Raw genomic sequence first — 17,246 nt, 5'->3', positions numbered from 1 at the left:
TCTTCATTAATAAACATTAAAAACTACTGTGTGTTAGGCGCTGTGCCAGGTGCCCACCATCCCCACCTGGGGATGTGCTGGGGAGGAGGGCACACACATCTCTGCCTGCAGGACACTGGCAGCTTATCTGGCAGTGAGGCCCTAAGCCGACAACCTGCTGTGGAAGGAGAAGACTCTGGAATTTCCTGAATCCTCACACCCTTGGCCTCCCAACCCTAAAACACTGACCTCTGGGCTCCCAAACACGGTGGCTCCCTCCTGGATTAGGATCACCACATGTTTCTCAGGTCTGCCTCTTCTGACCTGTGAGTTCCTGTGAGGAAAGAGCCCTCACATGGACATTTCTAGGGCCTAGTAGCCCAGGCCCCCAGTGAATGCTGTTTGAACGGGTGGATTGATGAGATGCTTCTCAGAGTGGGCAGCAAGAAGAGTTGGGATGCCCCAGAGGGAAGGAAGGAGGGCTTCTAGTGATGGCAGTGACTGCCAAAGCTTCGAGGGTAGAGCAAAGTTCAAGGCTTGCATCACCTTAGCACTAAACAGGACTAGATTAACCTACTCAACCACTGCCCAGGAGCTGGGTCCCTTCCTGACACCGAATCACATCAGCCCAGAACTCATCAGACTGGATCTAGACTGCTGGGCTGATAAGAGTCCAGGCAAAACTACTTGTGTACCTCCCAACTTAACAAGTTCTCTTAGATGACCACGGCTCACTCTCTGGGGACATGAAGATCATATAAATACAGATGAGGTCAAGTTCATGTTGCATGGTATGAAACACCAAGAAATTGAGATTCAGATCAACAGATAGTACCGTTACTTATCTTAGAGATTTACCTACTGCACTCTTCCTGAAAGATTCTTTTTTTTTTTTTTTTGCAGTTTTATACCTTTATTTTACAATCAGCGATTAGTTCTCATCCATATTAACTGTCTGTAGATTTTTGAAAGTGGCGACAGGTACATAGGTAACCAGTGTGTAGAGCTTGTTTGGTGAATCTTCATCCTCATTACGTTTTCTGGACAACCGCACATGGATACGGTATGGAACATTCCTTATTCCTTTGGCCCAGACAGCTTTGTTGAGCCTGGTGTCAATGCGCACATCTGGAGTTCCCATCTCCTTCGTGGCAAATTTCCGGATCTCTTTGAGTGCCCAAGGGGCACGCTTCTTGAAACCCACTCCATGGGTGCGCTTGTGAATGTTGATGATGTATTCTCTGGTCACTACTTCGTTGATGGCAGAACGGCCCTTCTTCTTCTCGCCACCCTTCTTCGCGGGAGCCATTCTGCTGGGCCCTGGTTCTTCCTGAAAGATTCTTAATCAATTTCAAACCCAAGCCTCTGGTTTTCAAAAGTGGCGACTTAAATCATTTACTGAAAAGTAAAACATTTCTTCACATTTTGTGTCTTTCTTGATTATGGATTGCTTTCTGGGGTCAATTTTAAAAGCAATTTGCAATAATTTAGCCTCTGGACTCCTATTCACAGCAGCATGTTGTCAGGTGGGTAAAGCTCTCCGCTCGGTCATCAAAGCCAACCCTCTACTTCCCAGGTGGTTCCTGCATGGTAAGCATTTATTTATGTGACTCTGTCCGTCATGCCAATTCACAGAGAGAGGTTAGCCAATGAGGACAGTCTTCCCTCCTGCTTTTAATTACTGTAGTCCCAGAGATGAATGAAAGTCCCTGGTGAGTGGACACAAAGGGCCAGAAACAGCAAGGGAAGGTTGCCTGAATTGTCAGCTTCATCTATGGATCTGATAAGCCTCAGGCCAAGTTGAAAAGAAAGTCACCAAGCTTGGTCAGTAACCTGGGGGCCGCCAGCATCAGCATTAAGCTAATGAGACAGAGACAAATTAAAACCGTTTTCAGGATCAACAGCTGTCCTTGGGCCTCCTTCTCATAACTGGCTTTATGTTTTCCAGGGGCTGCTGCAGCTACAGATCTGGGAGGGAAGACAAAATGAGATTTCACTAAAGAGGGAGCCCTGACAGGGTGGGTCACCTCAGAAGCTGTCTCTCTATTCCCAAATTCTGTATGAGAGCAGAGGGACAGTCACAGAGCCGAGACAATAGGAGGGAGAATTGATCCCAAACAGAAAAGAATAAATTAGGAAACTGGGAAACACAGCTATACAGGAACAGAAAACTCATACAAAAGGTAAAAATAAGAATGATCTAATAGAAAATGAATAAAGTAAGGGATGGAAAAAGGCAGGAAAGGACACACATAGGTGGTTTAGAATGGATGAGGGGATGCAGAATTGGACAAAAGAAGAGATATATAAATGGCATTGTAAACAGAAAAAGAGATGGAGAATTTATATATCATTGATATATATATATTTAACATATATAATTTATACATATATGTATATTTATACAAGCATATATTTGTATATATAAATATATTTAATACATTTTTAAATAAACACAGTATATATTTATATATAATATATAAATATATATTTAGTAAATATATTAATATACGTATATATTAATTTCATATATATTAATATACGAAATAAGTAATATATAGTCACTATAATAAAAAGAACATGCAAAATATAGAAAATTAAAATCCTCTATAATTTCCACCTACATACCTTCCTTCAAATAGCCACTGCTAACAGTTTGATGAATATTCTGCCGGTCTTCCCTCGTTTTCAGCATGTGTGCAAGTGTAGGTATTACCACTGGAGATAGATTAGGGGAAATGAGAGCTGCCGGAACACTTGGGAGGTGATTTTGACACTGCCAGGGCCTTGCTGGATCCTCTGGAGGCCACCTGCCAACTGTTCACGTGCAGGCTCAAAGCTCTAGCACCTGGGCCAGAGGGCAATCCTTTGATTTGAGAGCCTGTGGGCAGCTCATGGGGCAGGATGGAAATTCTGGAGAGCTAATGCCCCAGGAGGGAACTTCACCCATGTGGGATGGGCACTGGAGGATAAATATCTAGCTTCCTCTCCCCTCAGGGGGATATTTTGAGGTGTGTCCCACATAGTGTCTCAAAGTGTCTCTGATGGCATTCAGCTCCAATTGCCCCCAGCGGTAACCAGCACATCAGTGCATACTTCATTATATATCCTTTCTTCCCTTCTTGCTTTCCCACTTCCAAAACAAAATAAAGCAAAAAACCCAAACTGGTATGTATCCAAATTCTTGCCTCAGGATCTGCTTTGGAGAAAACCCAAGCTGAGATTGAACAGAAGGCAACAGCAGGGGGCATGGGGGAGTGGGCAGGTCTGTGACATCCTTAGGAGGCAGAGTGAGTATGACTTACCCATACAAAGGGCAAAAAGAGGGAGTGAGGTAAAGGGCATGCCACAACTGGACTGATAAATAAATTTCTACCTGGTTTTGAAAAAAGAATAATTTACGGCATTACAGTTCTACTCTATAGTTTAGATGGAGTGAAAAACTAAGAGAATGGGTAATAGAATGAAAATCTAGATGTAGAAGGAATTTAGGCTCAAGATTATGGGGAGAGAAAGTATAAAATGAGAAAACAGGGTGCCTGGGTGGCTCAGTCGTTAAGCGTCTGCCTTCGGCTCAGGTCATGATCCCAGGGTCCTGGGATCGAGCCCCACATCGGGCTCCCTGCTCCGCGGGAAGCCTGCTTCTCCCTCTCCCACGCCCCCTGCTTGTGTTCCTGCTCTCGCTGTGTCTCTCTGTCAAATAAATAAATAAATCTTAAAAAAATAAAAAAATAAAATAAAATGAGAAAACACTAAAAGGCTCATGAGAATTAAATGCAGGGATAGGAAAATGGGAGAAAAGTGACAGGATGAATGAGGTAATACATAAAACGAGGTGAAGAATGGACAAGGAGTGAAGAAATACAGCAAATGAGATGGGGAATAAAGTAGTCAATGAGAGAAAAGATTACACAGTAAATTAGAGATGTTTGTTTTATGGCCAAGGAAATGAGGGAATGGAACAGTAATAAAATTAATCATGGCAACCAAACGCTGTGGGAAAACAGATAATGAATGAATAAGTGGGCAGAAAAAAATGGATGAAGGGTTGACAAAAGGAGAGAAAAAAAAGATGGCCCCAAATGATTGAGTGATTGAGACCATGAAAATGGCAGTAGAGAAAGAAGGGGCAGCCCTAAAGATGGAAATAAGATTAAATTAAGGAATGAAGGAACAACCAAAGAGAAATTAGCAGAATGAGGAAAAAAAAGACATCTGCTGTGAAGAAATGAAAAGAAGGAATGGATACTTCTGTCCAAACTTTAATCAAAACCTTTTGTAAAGTTCTGAAGTTTTCTCCTGGAGCTTCCTGCCGCTTCTCCCTCCAGCTGGATCCAGACAGCCGGAGAGCCCTGAGGGAGTGAAGAGCCAGGAATTGTGGAGACGGTGAAGAACAGCAGCCAGGGAACTACAAAAATCACTGAATTGCAGAGATGCAGCCAAAGATAATCTCCACATTAAGGTCCTCCCAATAAAGATAAAACCCTAAAACTTACACTTGCCTACATAATTTTCATTTGTCTGAACTTATTTAAAGTCATCATGTTTTCTTCCCTAATATTCGTCTTGCTGTTATAATTATAATATATTATATTATTAAATAATGTAATAATTATACGGTAGTAGATTCCTAAATGTCTCCACAAATCTTTTTAGCTTGGCACACAGCCATCCACCTAACTAAAGACAAGATTTCCCAGCCTCCCTTGCTAAGAGATGTGGCCATGTGACTATTTGGACCAATAGGCTGTGAGCAGAATTGAGTCTACCACTACTGAGTCTTGCCTTCCTTAGACCTGGCTATGAATCCCGCTTTGTTTCTTCATTCCTGCTGACTGAGAGTAGTGAAAGTGGGAGCAAGAGCCACTTCAACCCAGCAATGGAAGCCACATGTTGTGAGGGTGGCAGACAGAGCAGAACCAAGCCAAGTAGAGCCTTTCTACCTAATCTGTACCACATGTTTCTAGACTTTATGTGAGAGGCAAAGTCTCTTAAGTATCTATATTTTGAGGTTTCACTGTTATATTAGCTAAACCGGTACTCTTAACTAATACATTAACTGATCTTGGGACTTAAAGATACCACTGTTGGCTTATTAACGTGGCAATAAACACACACACACACACACACACACACGGTATTATTCTAGAAGTAGAAATGGACTTATTCACATTCTGTGGGATCTTTCTCATGGCCATTAACACATGTTTAAACTTATAACTAATTTTCTCATTCTATTTCAGGAAGACTGCCCCAGATCAAGAGTGAGGACTGTGTGTCCAAAACAGCACAGTTGGGCTATATGCTCTAATCCTTGAGGGAATCTGCCTTATGTTGTGAAGTGGTGTGAGGGGCAGAGAGGTGTTTAAGACTTAAGAACAGGGATTTCAGAACTAAGCAGTCAGGGTTCTTAGCCCCACCACTTACTAATTTTGTGACCCTGGGAAATGACTGACTTCAGTGCCTCAGTTTCATCATCTGTAGGAGATGATAGTGCCACCTCACAGATGTGGTGGGAATAACCTCAAGTAACATGTGAAAAGCACTTAAAACAGTGACCAGAACATAGTAAGAATCAAAGAAGTGCTTTCTAGGATTGCTTTTGTTATTATTATTAGCAATTTGCCATTTCCAGAGTTGTTTGTAGAGCAGCGTGGGCTGGTAATATCCTCATTCAACAGATGAAGAAAATGACTTGTTAAAGCCCACACTGGTTTCTTAGAAAAAGATCCCAGGTCTGCTAGTTCCATGGATGGATAATCGCGTTTATTAGAAGTTGAATTTTCCCTCAAGTCTTTATCTTAAAAGATGTCTCCATCACCGAGATGGAGAACTTTATGTTCCCCTTTCATGTTGTCCCCTAAAATGTCAGCTATAAGCCTTATTATCAACAAGCACTTATTAAGACCCTGGGACACAAATACAATTAAGTTAAAAAAAATACAATTAAGTTAGCTCAAAAAATGTGAAGGAGACTGAATGTAACTTCCCCAGGTCACAGTGAGTGTGTGAAGCTGAGATGAGAACTTTGGCAGTTTGGTTCTGGAATCTCTGTTCTTGACTCTTTTTTTTTTTTTTTTGGTAGGCTCCACACCCAGCATGGAGCCGAACGTGGGGTTCAAACTCATGCCCATGAGATCAAGACCTGAGCCGAAATAAGAGTTGGACACTTAACTGACTGAGCCACCCAGGCGCCCCTCTGTTCTGAACTCTTACACAACCCCTGGATGTCACTTCACAATTTAACTTAAAACTTGACCTAGTCCAGGTTTCCCCTTTTATAGCACTAGTCCCAGGAGAAGAATTTGATTCACCCCTACTGGGTCTGATATCTGCCTATCGGTTGTGGCCACAGGACTGGGTTACATGCTGTACCTTGACTTCCCAGACCTAACTAAAGGGAGGCTAGAATGGGAGTATTTCCAAGAGAGAGCTTTAAGCACACAGCCACCCCAAAACCTATCTTCTAGAGGTAAAATGTGCAAAGGAAACTCAGATTTGTGATTAAATAAGAAAGTAAGTTGACCTGTTCAAGGGAATAGATAAGGGAGACAGACACAGAATTGGCTGTCACCACCACATAGGTAGGTTCACAGAACCCATAAGAGGAGATGACAAGGCTTAGAGAGAGAATATGGAGAATATAATACCTACAAAACTGCAGTGAACGAGAGAAGACAGTCCAATTAAAGTGACTGAGAGTCAAAGTATCAAATGTTCCAGAGGGGGAAAAGGAAAAAAAAAAAAAAAAAAGAACTCAAAACTGTGCTCTGAATTTGGCAATTAGAAGGTCTGGCAACTTTCAGGAGAGCAAATTAGGAGAAAACAGCCCAACACAGACAGCAAAGTGTTGATCAGAGCATTATGGAAGTAAGGAAGTAGGGACTGTGAGTGTAAATGCTTTTCAAGCTCCACTTTGGAAGGAAAGAGAACCATAGGGCAGTAGGTAGAGGGAAAGGGGTGCAGGGACAGGGTATTAAAATTTGTTTTTTAGAATAGATCTTGAGCAAGTTTTACAAGCTGAGGAGAAAGAGTTAGTAGAAAAGAACTAGTGGAAGATGAGAGAGAGGTTAATTGATAGAGACATTACCAGAGCAGAGGGTGATGGGATGGATTTTAGGCAGGAAGAGAGCGGCATCTTCTTTTAATTACCTGACAAGTTTCATAGCATTGCTTGATCAAAGTCAAGTTAATGTGAGAAGGTACTATAGGAGTCCCAAATAGTGTGGTTCTACAGTTGATCCTTGAACAACACAGGGGTTAGGGCACCCCTGCACAGTCAAAAATCTATGTATAACTTTTGACTCCCCAATTTAACTACTAATAGCCTACTTTTGACCAGAAGCCTTACCAGTAGCATAAACAGTCAATTAACACATATTTTGTTTGTTATATGTATTATATACTATATTCTTCCAATTAAATGAGCTAGAGAAAGAAAATGTTACTAAGAAAATCATAAAGAAGAGAAAATACATTTATAGTACTGCACTGTATTTATCCAAAAAATCCGTGCACAAGAGGATTTGCACAGTTCAAACCCACGCTGTTCAAGGGTCAACTATACATATACATATCTCATATATATGTATGTATGCATGTATGTATGTATTTATTTTTAAAAAGCATGCTGGCTGCTTTTTGCAAACTGGATTCTAGGACACAAAAGTGGAAGCAGATTGCAATATCCCGTATGTCCTTAAAAGTCAGAATTCTCTGTATTTTAAAAGGGAGCTGCAGCTAGAAGAGTTCATACTAATACTTCCAATTCAGCCTCAGGACTACAAAGCTTCTACAAAATCGTGTCCACCTCACGCTAATTGGATGATTGTTCTCTGTAGAAACAAATGGTCACAGGGTGAAGCCTTCTGAATTCTGCCATTCGTAGAGTCCTCAGAGGAAGTGCCAGCTCCACGCCTGCTCACCCTAAAATGAAGCCTGCCAATTGATAACCTGATTTATAACAGGTTCTTAATCAAGTTCAAGTCCTCATCTTTAAAAATAAATGGATAACCAAGAATTACGAGCCATCTAAGGAAAGCCTGCAGCAGGAAAGAAAGGGAGCAAGAAAAACACGGGGAAAAATAACACAAGAACACATAATTCAAGAAATAAAACAGAACTTAAAGGAGAATAATTATCCTTAGAGACATCTGAGAAGATATTGCATCATTAAAATCCCACAGAATGCAATGAACAAGGAATAAATAAAATTTTAAACATATAAAGTCTTGCAAATTAACTCCCACAGCATTTGTCTTAAGAAAGTACTTGAGGGTGTGCTCCAGAACAAAAATAAAAGAAAAACCAAGAGGGAGGAAGCTGCACTGTAACCTCAAGTGGGCTCAGTGGTACAGCAAGAACCGAAGCCCAGGAGTATGGATAGCAACCATGAAATGGCAAGACATGGTCATCCTAGAACCCAGTGTGAAGCCCAGATGACAGCAACTGCCACCCCCAGCTCCCCTCCTAAACAGGGCCGAAAAGCAGAGGGCCTGCAGTTTTAGGGTCCCCTGACCAAGCAGATGCCTTATTCTGGTACTGGGACCACTGAACTATCAACTTCCATGAGAACGAGGGACATTGTGAGGCAGGGGAGGGGAGCTCACTCACACAGCTGAATATCCTTAACTGAAGAGGAGTAATCTTTCCCACTCCCGGTTGTCATCTTTCCAGCCCTTGAAGCCTGCCTGGCTGGTGCTTGTGGTCTGTGCTGCAGACAATAGGGCATCCCGCCCAAGGAGTAATGAAGGGAGAGGTCAGTAAGACAACCATCACTGGCCTAAGGAGCAAGCAGCCCAGTTTCTAACAAGAGGACAAAGAAATCCAGGAGAGAGGAAAATGAGAGAATGTGGAGTTACTTAAGAAGATGATCAAGAAGACACCCTGGACAACAAAGAGGCATGGGGAAAACTTACAAATGATGCGTTAATGACCGGGAACATATGAAGCACCTGCTTTAGACAGGGCACTATTCTAAACACTAACTTCTATTCGCTCTCTAATCTTCATAAGATTACGTACTATTATTATTCAGAGATACGTACTATTATTATTTCCATTTTATAGATGATGAACCTGAGGCACAGAGAAGATTAGTAAGAACCTGCCCAGAGTCCACAGTCAGTAAGCAGCAGAGCCAGCCTTAGCCCCTGGCAGCGAGGCTCCAGCCCCTGATGCTCGAAGTAGTGCCTGAGACAGGAAGTACACTCACGGTGCATGACCTGGCTCTGCTGTGAACAACATCTACTTAAACACAACAATGAAAGCGCTTTTGATAGATTTTCATCTTTTAGCATCAACTATAAACATAACTCCCCAAATTGTTAACATTTTTAGAATACAATGTTCTAAATATACAATTAAAGGAGGAGTGGCAAAGTTGAGAAATGGGAAAGTCGGGTAGAAGAGGGCAGGAAAATGGTAGGGGAGCTGATACCCTCATTGTACAAAATAGGGAGTTGAGAGATACCCTCTGTAATTCATTTACGTATTTACTGTCCCGCTCCTCAAAACTCTGATATATGTGGAGACCTCATCTAGCTGGGTCACTGCTACATTCCCAGCCCTTATGAGAGTGCAAGGCACATGCCATGCACTCAATAGATACTTGTGGGATGATAGATGGATGAAAGAGAGAAAGGGAGGGAGAAAAAAGAAGAAGGAAGGAAGGAGGGGGAAAGGAAATCTAGAGAATCATATATTTAAATTTACAAAGGTAATTGATAGAGGGAATAAAAATAATGCTAGAATTTTATTGGGAGGGTATGGGAGGTATGAATATTGCAAGTCATCTAAATCCGTATCTGCCACAGCTGAGTCAGTAAACAATATCTCCATTTGATAAATTCAGACACAGTGATACAGGAGTGTTATTCAAAAAAATGTACATAAATACATTTTTTTGTATTTAAAAACAAGAAAATTTATAAACTAAACTAAAACTAAAGAACTAAAAACAAAAAAATTTATAAGTGTTAAAAGTGGCTGGTTTTGGACAGAGGATGTAAGCTATTGAAAGGTAGAGCAGGAGGTGATTGAGTCATTAGAAGCCCATTCATATTCTTTTTTCTCTATGTGCATGTATTATTCTGATTTAAAATAAAATCTAGAAACAAATTATATAAAAAGTTCTAGAGTTTATATATCCATATATATACACTTTTCATTTGAGGACAGTTTTAGATTTACAGAAAAATTGTGAAGATAGTACAGAGAGTTCCCATAAATCCCACACTTAATCTGCCCTATTACTTAGATCTTGAGATTATTATGGTACCTTTGTTACAATTAATGGACCAATATTGATATAGCATTTTAAACCAAAGCCCATATTTATTCAGACTTCCTTAGTTTCTACCTAATGTTCTATTTCTGTTCCAGGATCCCACGCAAGGTATTACATTGCCTTTAGTCGCCATGTCTCCTTCCAATCCTTGTGGCTGCATTTGTGTCTCAGACTTTCCTTGTTTTTGATGACCTTGAAGAGTACTGGTGGGGTATTTTGCAGAATGTCCCTCAATTATGATTTATCTGATATTTTTCTCATGATCCAATCAAGTTATGGCTTTGGGAGATGAAGACCATAGAGGTAAAGTGCCATTCTCATTGTGCATATCAGGGCAGTGTGCTGTCAATACAATTATCACTGTTGATGCTGACCTAGTTCACCTGGCTGAGGTAGTGTTGCCAGCTTTCTCCACTGCAAAGTCACTTTTCCCCTCCTTTTCATGCTGCACTCTTTGGAAGGAAGTAATTGTGCTCAGTCCACACCTGAAGAATGGGAAATTATGCTTCACCTCCTCAAGGGTGAAGTATCTGCATAAATTGTTTGGGATTCTTCTGCACAGAATGCTCTTTTAAAAGCACAAATCACAGGGCGCCTGGGTGGCTCAGTCATTAAGTGTCTGCCTTATGCTCAGGTCATGATCCCAGGGTCCTGGGATGGAGCCGCACCTCGGGCTCCCTGCTCAGCGGGAAGCCTGCTTCTCCCTCTCCCTCTGCCTGCTGCTCCCCCTTCTTGTGCTCTATCAAATAAATAAAATCTTTAAAAAAATAAATAAAAGCACAAATCAGGGGTCCCTATGTGGTGCAGCTGGTTAAGCACCAGACTCTTAGTTTCTACTCAGGTGGTGAGTCTCAGGGTCGTGAGATGGGGTCCCAAGTCAGGCTCCGTGCTAAATGTGGGGTCTGCTCCAGATTCTCTTTCCCTCTCCCTCTGCCCCTCTTGCTAGTGCTTGCTCGATCTCTCTCTGTCTCAAATAAATCAATCTTTAAAAAAATAAAATAAAAGCACAAATCAGATTATAACAAGCCTTTGATTAAAGTGCTCTAATGAGTTCTCAGCTTTCTTCCAATCAATTCCAAGCTCCCTACCATAACCACAGCCTTATGCTGTTTGGTCCCCACTTTCTGGTCTCCATGGCTCTACTCGATCTGACCCTACTCCTTACTCTGGGCTGCCTACCAGACTCTGCAGGACCTGCCCGCAGCTTCCCTTTGGCCCCATCCTGCTCTTCCCTTCTTGCAGGCACGCTCTTCTACTTTCTGTTCCTTAAAAATGTCATTTTTCACCTAAATGGTTTTGCCATGGCTGTTGCTTCCTGTCTTTGCAGAGCCAGCTCTTTCTTGTCACGGAGGTCTTAGCTCTCATGTCCCGAACTATGTAATTGCAACCAGTCCCAAATCATCCCGTTTCATTTTCATCATATTTACTTTTCATGCCCTTAGTGATTTCACGTCCATATTGTTTGCCTCTGCCCATCTAGAGTGTTCAAGCATTGTGAGAACTGTCTTTACCTGTCTTGCCTACTGCTATAATACCTGTACCCGACACTATTACTGATACAGTATCTGTGCAAACATGATTTCATGTACCCTCCTCTGGAGGTAAATAGAGGGGGGGATATAAAAATATGAAGTCAGTCTGCCCTCTTGAATCAGAAGCTTCTGCAATAGTTTGAGTAGTTGAGAAAGGGTTAAAGCTAATGGTTAACTGAGAAATCACTAAATAAAGGCAACACAGAGTGCACTTTCTAAAAGGAATTCATTATATGGCATTCTTCCAATAAAGCACAGAGCTCTCCACTGCCTGGCTTTTCAGTTTACTTTAAGTTAAGTGAACCATAACTAAGTTGGGAGCCTCATTATATTTGCATGGTTAAAAGCACTGCCACCTCCAGTGGTGTATTTTAAATAAAAAGCAAGCTTCCAGGACTTAATATCTGCACTAATATATTCCATGGTCAGGGATTAAGTTGAGTGAGAAAGGAGACAAACTCATCTCCCTTTCCTCCTCCGTTGCACAGAGCAGAAAGACTTTTAGTAGCTAGAACCAAACTTTCCAGGCATGAACTGTTCTTCCCATCACAGAGCTCCATTGACCAGGACCAATGGGCTCTCTCATCTCATGCACGAATGTAGCCAGATGGACTAATCAAAGGAAGAGGAATCTCTCTTACTAACATGTAGGCATGCAGACAGAGTGTAGTTAGCAGAAAAGGGAGAGCAAAAGATATTTTGCAACTTGCTCCTTAAATATATAGCATAGATTTGGTATGACCCAGGTTTCATTTTCACATAGCAGCTAAGTCTTAAGGAGGGCTAGTATTTGTGGTACCAAGTGCCAAGCACTGCACTTTAGCCCTTGCCTGACTCTCCCGGCCCCATCAGTGTCTTCTTCATAACCAGCTTCTAGTGTCTCCCCAGCTCAGCCCCAAGGAGTGAGCAACTAAACCATAAAGTATTATGTTATGTATAGAGCTTAGGGACGCTTTGGGCCCAGAAATCCCACCACCTTGAGATCCTGTAATTTTCTATGATCACCTGATAATGGAAATTCTGTTATTGTTGTTCATGGTTCATTATTTCATTTTATTTATTTACATTATAGTGTTGTTATTGTACTGCTTATTGTTATCTACTATTTATTTTACTGTTGTTCACAATTCAGTCCCGCATGGCTCTTGTACTCCCTTGCCACCTACTTGTGCTCCATGGCCACATTTTGACATCACATGGGAGATCGTTAGAAATGCAGACCCTTATTCCCTCTCTTGACTGACTGAATCAGAACCTGCATTTTACCAAGATCCCCAGGTGACTCTTGTGCCCACTGAAGTTTAAGAAGCACTGCTTTCATCCATCAGACCTGCCCCACACCATGCAGATGGCAGCTACCAAAGCCCCCTTACTGTTCACAGCGTGGCTCTGAAGCCTTCCCTCATCTTCTGTTTCCGACCCTATGGCTTGTCTTTCTTTATGTGTCCTCACTGCTTATATATGGAATCTGACACTACTTCTGTGGATTTGACCTTTTCTTCCCTCCTTAAGCAGGTGAGATTTTTCTTCTGGTTCTACCACCAAGAGGAGCAGGGATGGATATAAGAAAACAAGGGAGCTGAGAGGAACAGAATCCATTTTAAAGTGTCTCAAGTCAAAGCAGTTTACAACTTTCCTGGGATACAAAAGAAAGTTGTGTCCCCAGGACTCAGGAACCAGGGCTGCCCTAGAGTCCTCAGCAGCAATCGTTGATGAACATTTACACCAGTGCTCCTTTGTCAATGTCCTTCAGCTACCATCTAACCCAGCTGCTGTATTTCTTAGATCAAACTGAGTGAGAGAGAGAGAGAATCTGACGGCTTAGGCTGGCCCATGAAGTGCTTGTCTGTGTGCCAGGGGTATGCTCCGCACCGGCCCAATCAGCTGTGGTTCAGGGTGAGTTTGTACAAATCCCACAGGTAGGGTTGGGGTAATACAGGTTGTCTTAGATGGGAAAGTGTTGGGGGGGGAGGGGAGATTAGCATCTCTAATACAATACCTTAAACCACAGTGAGAAAGAAAGGTATGTACTGAGCTTTTGGGTAACTTTTATTTCTCTAGGTCAGCTGGCCTATAATATATCCTTAGACTTCTAGGCTCACTAGAACATGATGACTAGTTTAACATGGATTCAGATGTATTTATAATTGTCTTATGTAAGTGTAAAGCAGATTTGATCTTCGGTCATGCTGGGTGTATCATTTCTTAAGATAGTGTACAATAGAAACATCATATATAATATAAACAATCTATAAATGCTATAAATGACCTGTGGGAAAGTGTCAAACACATTAAAATATTAGTTCAGTTTAGGTTTGACTCAGAAGATGTTAATATTCCATTTCAAAAGTTTTAAATGAGTGTAATTCTGGATCTGTCTATTTCAGTAGATATCTTATTTAAAACCTTCGGTTTAGTGAAGAAAAAATTATGTCTGGGTTGGGTTCAGAGTTCTGTCAGTAAGGATGGTTCATTCCCGTTTTTGTATACAGGCTATTCCCTACAAGTTCTAGATGTGTATATAGTAATATAAACAGGCCATAATTGTAATTCTCTAAAAGGAAGGGGAGAAAACTTAAAGCCCTTCTTGTTTTCCCTGTTGCCGGATTGGTTTCTAAATAACCCATCTTGATTAATGGGTTTTGCGATATCTTAAAACTCTTTCTAGTAATAGAGATGCCAAACTGTCCCTGGTTAGATGATTCCAGGATGTCCCATGGGACATTCTTCCATGTAATTACCTGCAATTCCTCACATGGCAATTTACATTCTTAGCCTTGTTTTCAACAGCTTGGAAAAATGGCTGGTTATTGTCTTTTGTCCATTGAGTAAAGAAAGTCAATTTTCTTAAGTCTAAGATAAATAACCACACCTTTGAGTACAGAGTCCTAAGTGACAACAGAAGGTATAATTAACTTGTCCTCAGTTGGATGCCTAGGTGGCCTCAGAAACTGCAGGTATGAGGTTAAAGTGAATCTGATAGCCATACCTTAACATAATGTTGGGTAGTCTCAAAGAAGCTGCCCAACACACTATTAGCAAGCTGAAGACACATGAAGCTTTTGTCTTTATTGAAAGGATACTGCTCCACCTCAATGAGCTCCCAAACAAATGTAGACAATTGAGAATGACACATCTAAGATGATGTAAACCTTTATCCGCAATAGTATACATTTGCCATATTTGTTAAGTGAATGGGCGGTGGGAGGAATGGTGTCAGCACATTTATAAAACAGAGGAGAAAAGACTTAGAGTGAAATAGGACTATACTGCTGTAGAATTCATGAGAATTTGGGGAGAGAAGGTTACATTTACCTTTGATTACGTAGAAAGAAAGGCGACATTTCAAAGCACATTAATAGGACATAGACAATTTTAGGGGACGTGTTTAGCTAGCTCAAGAAAATAAGCAGCTCTGGTTCTTCACATCTGATATGCAAATCTTAAGTGATCTTTCTTTCTTTTCTTTAATTGAAGTATAGATGACACGTTGTATCAGTTACAGGTGTACAACACAGTGATTCCACAAGTCATTATGCTATGCTCACCGCAACTGTCGCTACCATCTGTCACCATACAGTGCTACTGACTATATTCCATTGACTATATTCCCTACCCTTTACCTTTTATCCCCATGATTTATTCATTTTGTTCCTTCTTTATCTCTTAAATCAACTTTGCCAGGAATTTTATGTGGGACAATATTGTTAATGATGTACTTAATAACTCTGTGCTTAAAAGTAATAGAATATTCTAATCCAGATTCTAATTTAATGTATTCTTGTCCATTTGCTTCATTTACTTAGACTTCACTATACTGATGTTCCAGAAAGAAATGCTTGAAGACGGTGGAGTAAAAAAAATTTTTTTAGAAAATGTAACCTCACTAATAGAGAATCTCTTCCCAGCTTGATCTTCAAGGAGAACGGAATAAGTGAACATATGCAGCAAGCTGGGAATTTTTATAAAGAGCCAGTTTGGACTTAGGTGAACTACTGTCACTTTCCTTGAGTATTTACCCAAGTCCTCAAACTTTGGAAAAGGAACAATGTCTAGTCTCTTAAAGACTAATGTGAATTTCTTGAGACAGGAAGGCAAAAGGTTCCATCACAAGGCAGGTGTATACAGAGGTATGTTCACTCCATGAGGCTGACTGAAGTGGCATCTGCTGTCAATGTCTTCAGATGCTCTTCTGAGCTCACTCAGCCTGCCCTCATTCCCCAGGGAATGCAGTTGTCCTGGCCTGGGCAGTGGCCCTGTGTGGTCAAGGCTGGCTCAGGCTATAGCACTGGCTTTCTTCTGGCATGAAACAAGGCCCCTGTGATCATTCTGCTCAGACCGATCTGCTCAGAGTGGAGGAATCCTGGTAACAGGATGCCACACCATGCAACCGGGAGCAGAATCCTGGCTCTCCAGAACTGCACGGTGCTGCTAATCTCTGGGTCCAGGGCTTCATCTGTTTAGAGATTCAGCATGCCTTCCTTTTTAAAAGTCTTACTAGCAAGATTTCAGCACAGTCTGCCTTGAAGGAGTCTCTTTAAAGCGCTATTTATAGTGCACAATCAACATAATCCTATTTGCAAGTACAGTATCATAGATAATGAACCATTTGATTTGCAAATTTCCTAATGCCATTAATCTGACAACTTCTGGGCCGGGTCAGACTGCCTGAGCAGACGGTCTTCATTGATAAAATCTCAAGGCCGCTACCTTGCTGGTTTATTTCCAGTGTGTTGGTGTGGATTATAGGAAGGGGATATTCTATAAAGGGAGATGTTCCCTGTACCCTTGGTTGGGCCTTTTGCAGCTTGTGGCAGGCATCAAATGGTATAGGATGAGGTGCTGGATAACAAGGTTCTGTTTCTGAATTGGCATCTCTGGGTTGTGTGATTTTGGACCATTCAACTTCTGAGGGGATTAGACTAGTTGGACCTCCGCGATCCCCTCCTTCAGGGTGACCTTCCCAAATTCTCTGAGTGACTGTCTTCTGCCATTCTCTCAGTTTTCTGTGTGTGTGCTTCTACCACCTAGCCAACAGGCATTATATTGAAGTTAATTACTTACAGTCTGTTTCCCTCACTAGGATGCAAACTCTGTAAGGGCAGACACTGGGTCTCATTCATCTTCAACCCCCAACACCTAGTAGGTAATCAACAGTAGGAAATCAACACATCTGCTGATCTGAACTGAGGTAAGGTCTCTTCAAGCTATGAAAGCCCATGATTCTAAGTTAGGCGCTATTCAAAGAATTGCAGAGAGAAGTCAAAATGGGAATGTATTCAGGTAATATTGGCTGGTAAATCTGATCACAGACAGTGACCCAAAAAGTTGAGCTAATGATTCTCATCCTTGACTACACATTAGAATCATCTGGAAAACTTAACAACCAAGAAACAAAAACAATGCTCCTCCCCTCCCCATAGGGTTCTGATCTAATTGCTCACTGT

The 17,246-nt window shown here is 41.4% G+C and overlaps 1 protein-coding gene across 4 annotated transcripts in view; it reads right to left on the bottom strand.

Annotated features, from left to right (window-relative positions):
• Positions 1 to 884: 884 nt before the first annotated feature.
• Positions 885 to 17,246, bottom strand: part of LOC141373793 (large ribosomal subunit protein eL31-like) — a 121,790-nt gene continuing 105,428 nt past the window's right edge. For 2 of the 4 annotated variants that reach the window (XM_073898580.1, XM_073898579.1), the window contains 2 exons: positions 16,864 to 16,938; positions 885 to 1,947 (listed from right to left, as the gene is read on the bottom strand). In XM_073898580.1, the coding sequence (XP_073754681.1) occupies positions 911 to 1,288 (378 nt within the window). In that variant the 5' untranslated portion in view covers positions 1,289 to 1,947; positions 16,864 to 16,938 and the 3' untranslated portion in view covers positions 885 to 910. The remainder of the gene's footprint in view (positions 1,948 to 16,863; positions 16,939 to 17,246) is intronic. The other 2 variants (XM_073898581.1, XM_073898582.1) reach the window with 1 other exon arrangement.

The sequence above is a fragment of the Callorhinus ursinus genome, unplaced genomic scaffold, assembly GCF_003265705.2.
Source record: "Callorhinus ursinus isolate GAN/ISIS: 27379988/994484 unplaced genomic scaffold, GSC_fseal_2.0 scaffold12, whole genome shotgun sequence".
Classification (NCBI taxonomy): domain Eukaryota; kingdom Metazoa; phylum Chordata; class Mammalia; order Carnivora; family Otariidae; genus Callorhinus; species Callorhinus ursinus.
Note: the sequence above shows the minus strand (reverse complement) of the source record. Positions and strands in the feature narration are given on the sequence as shown.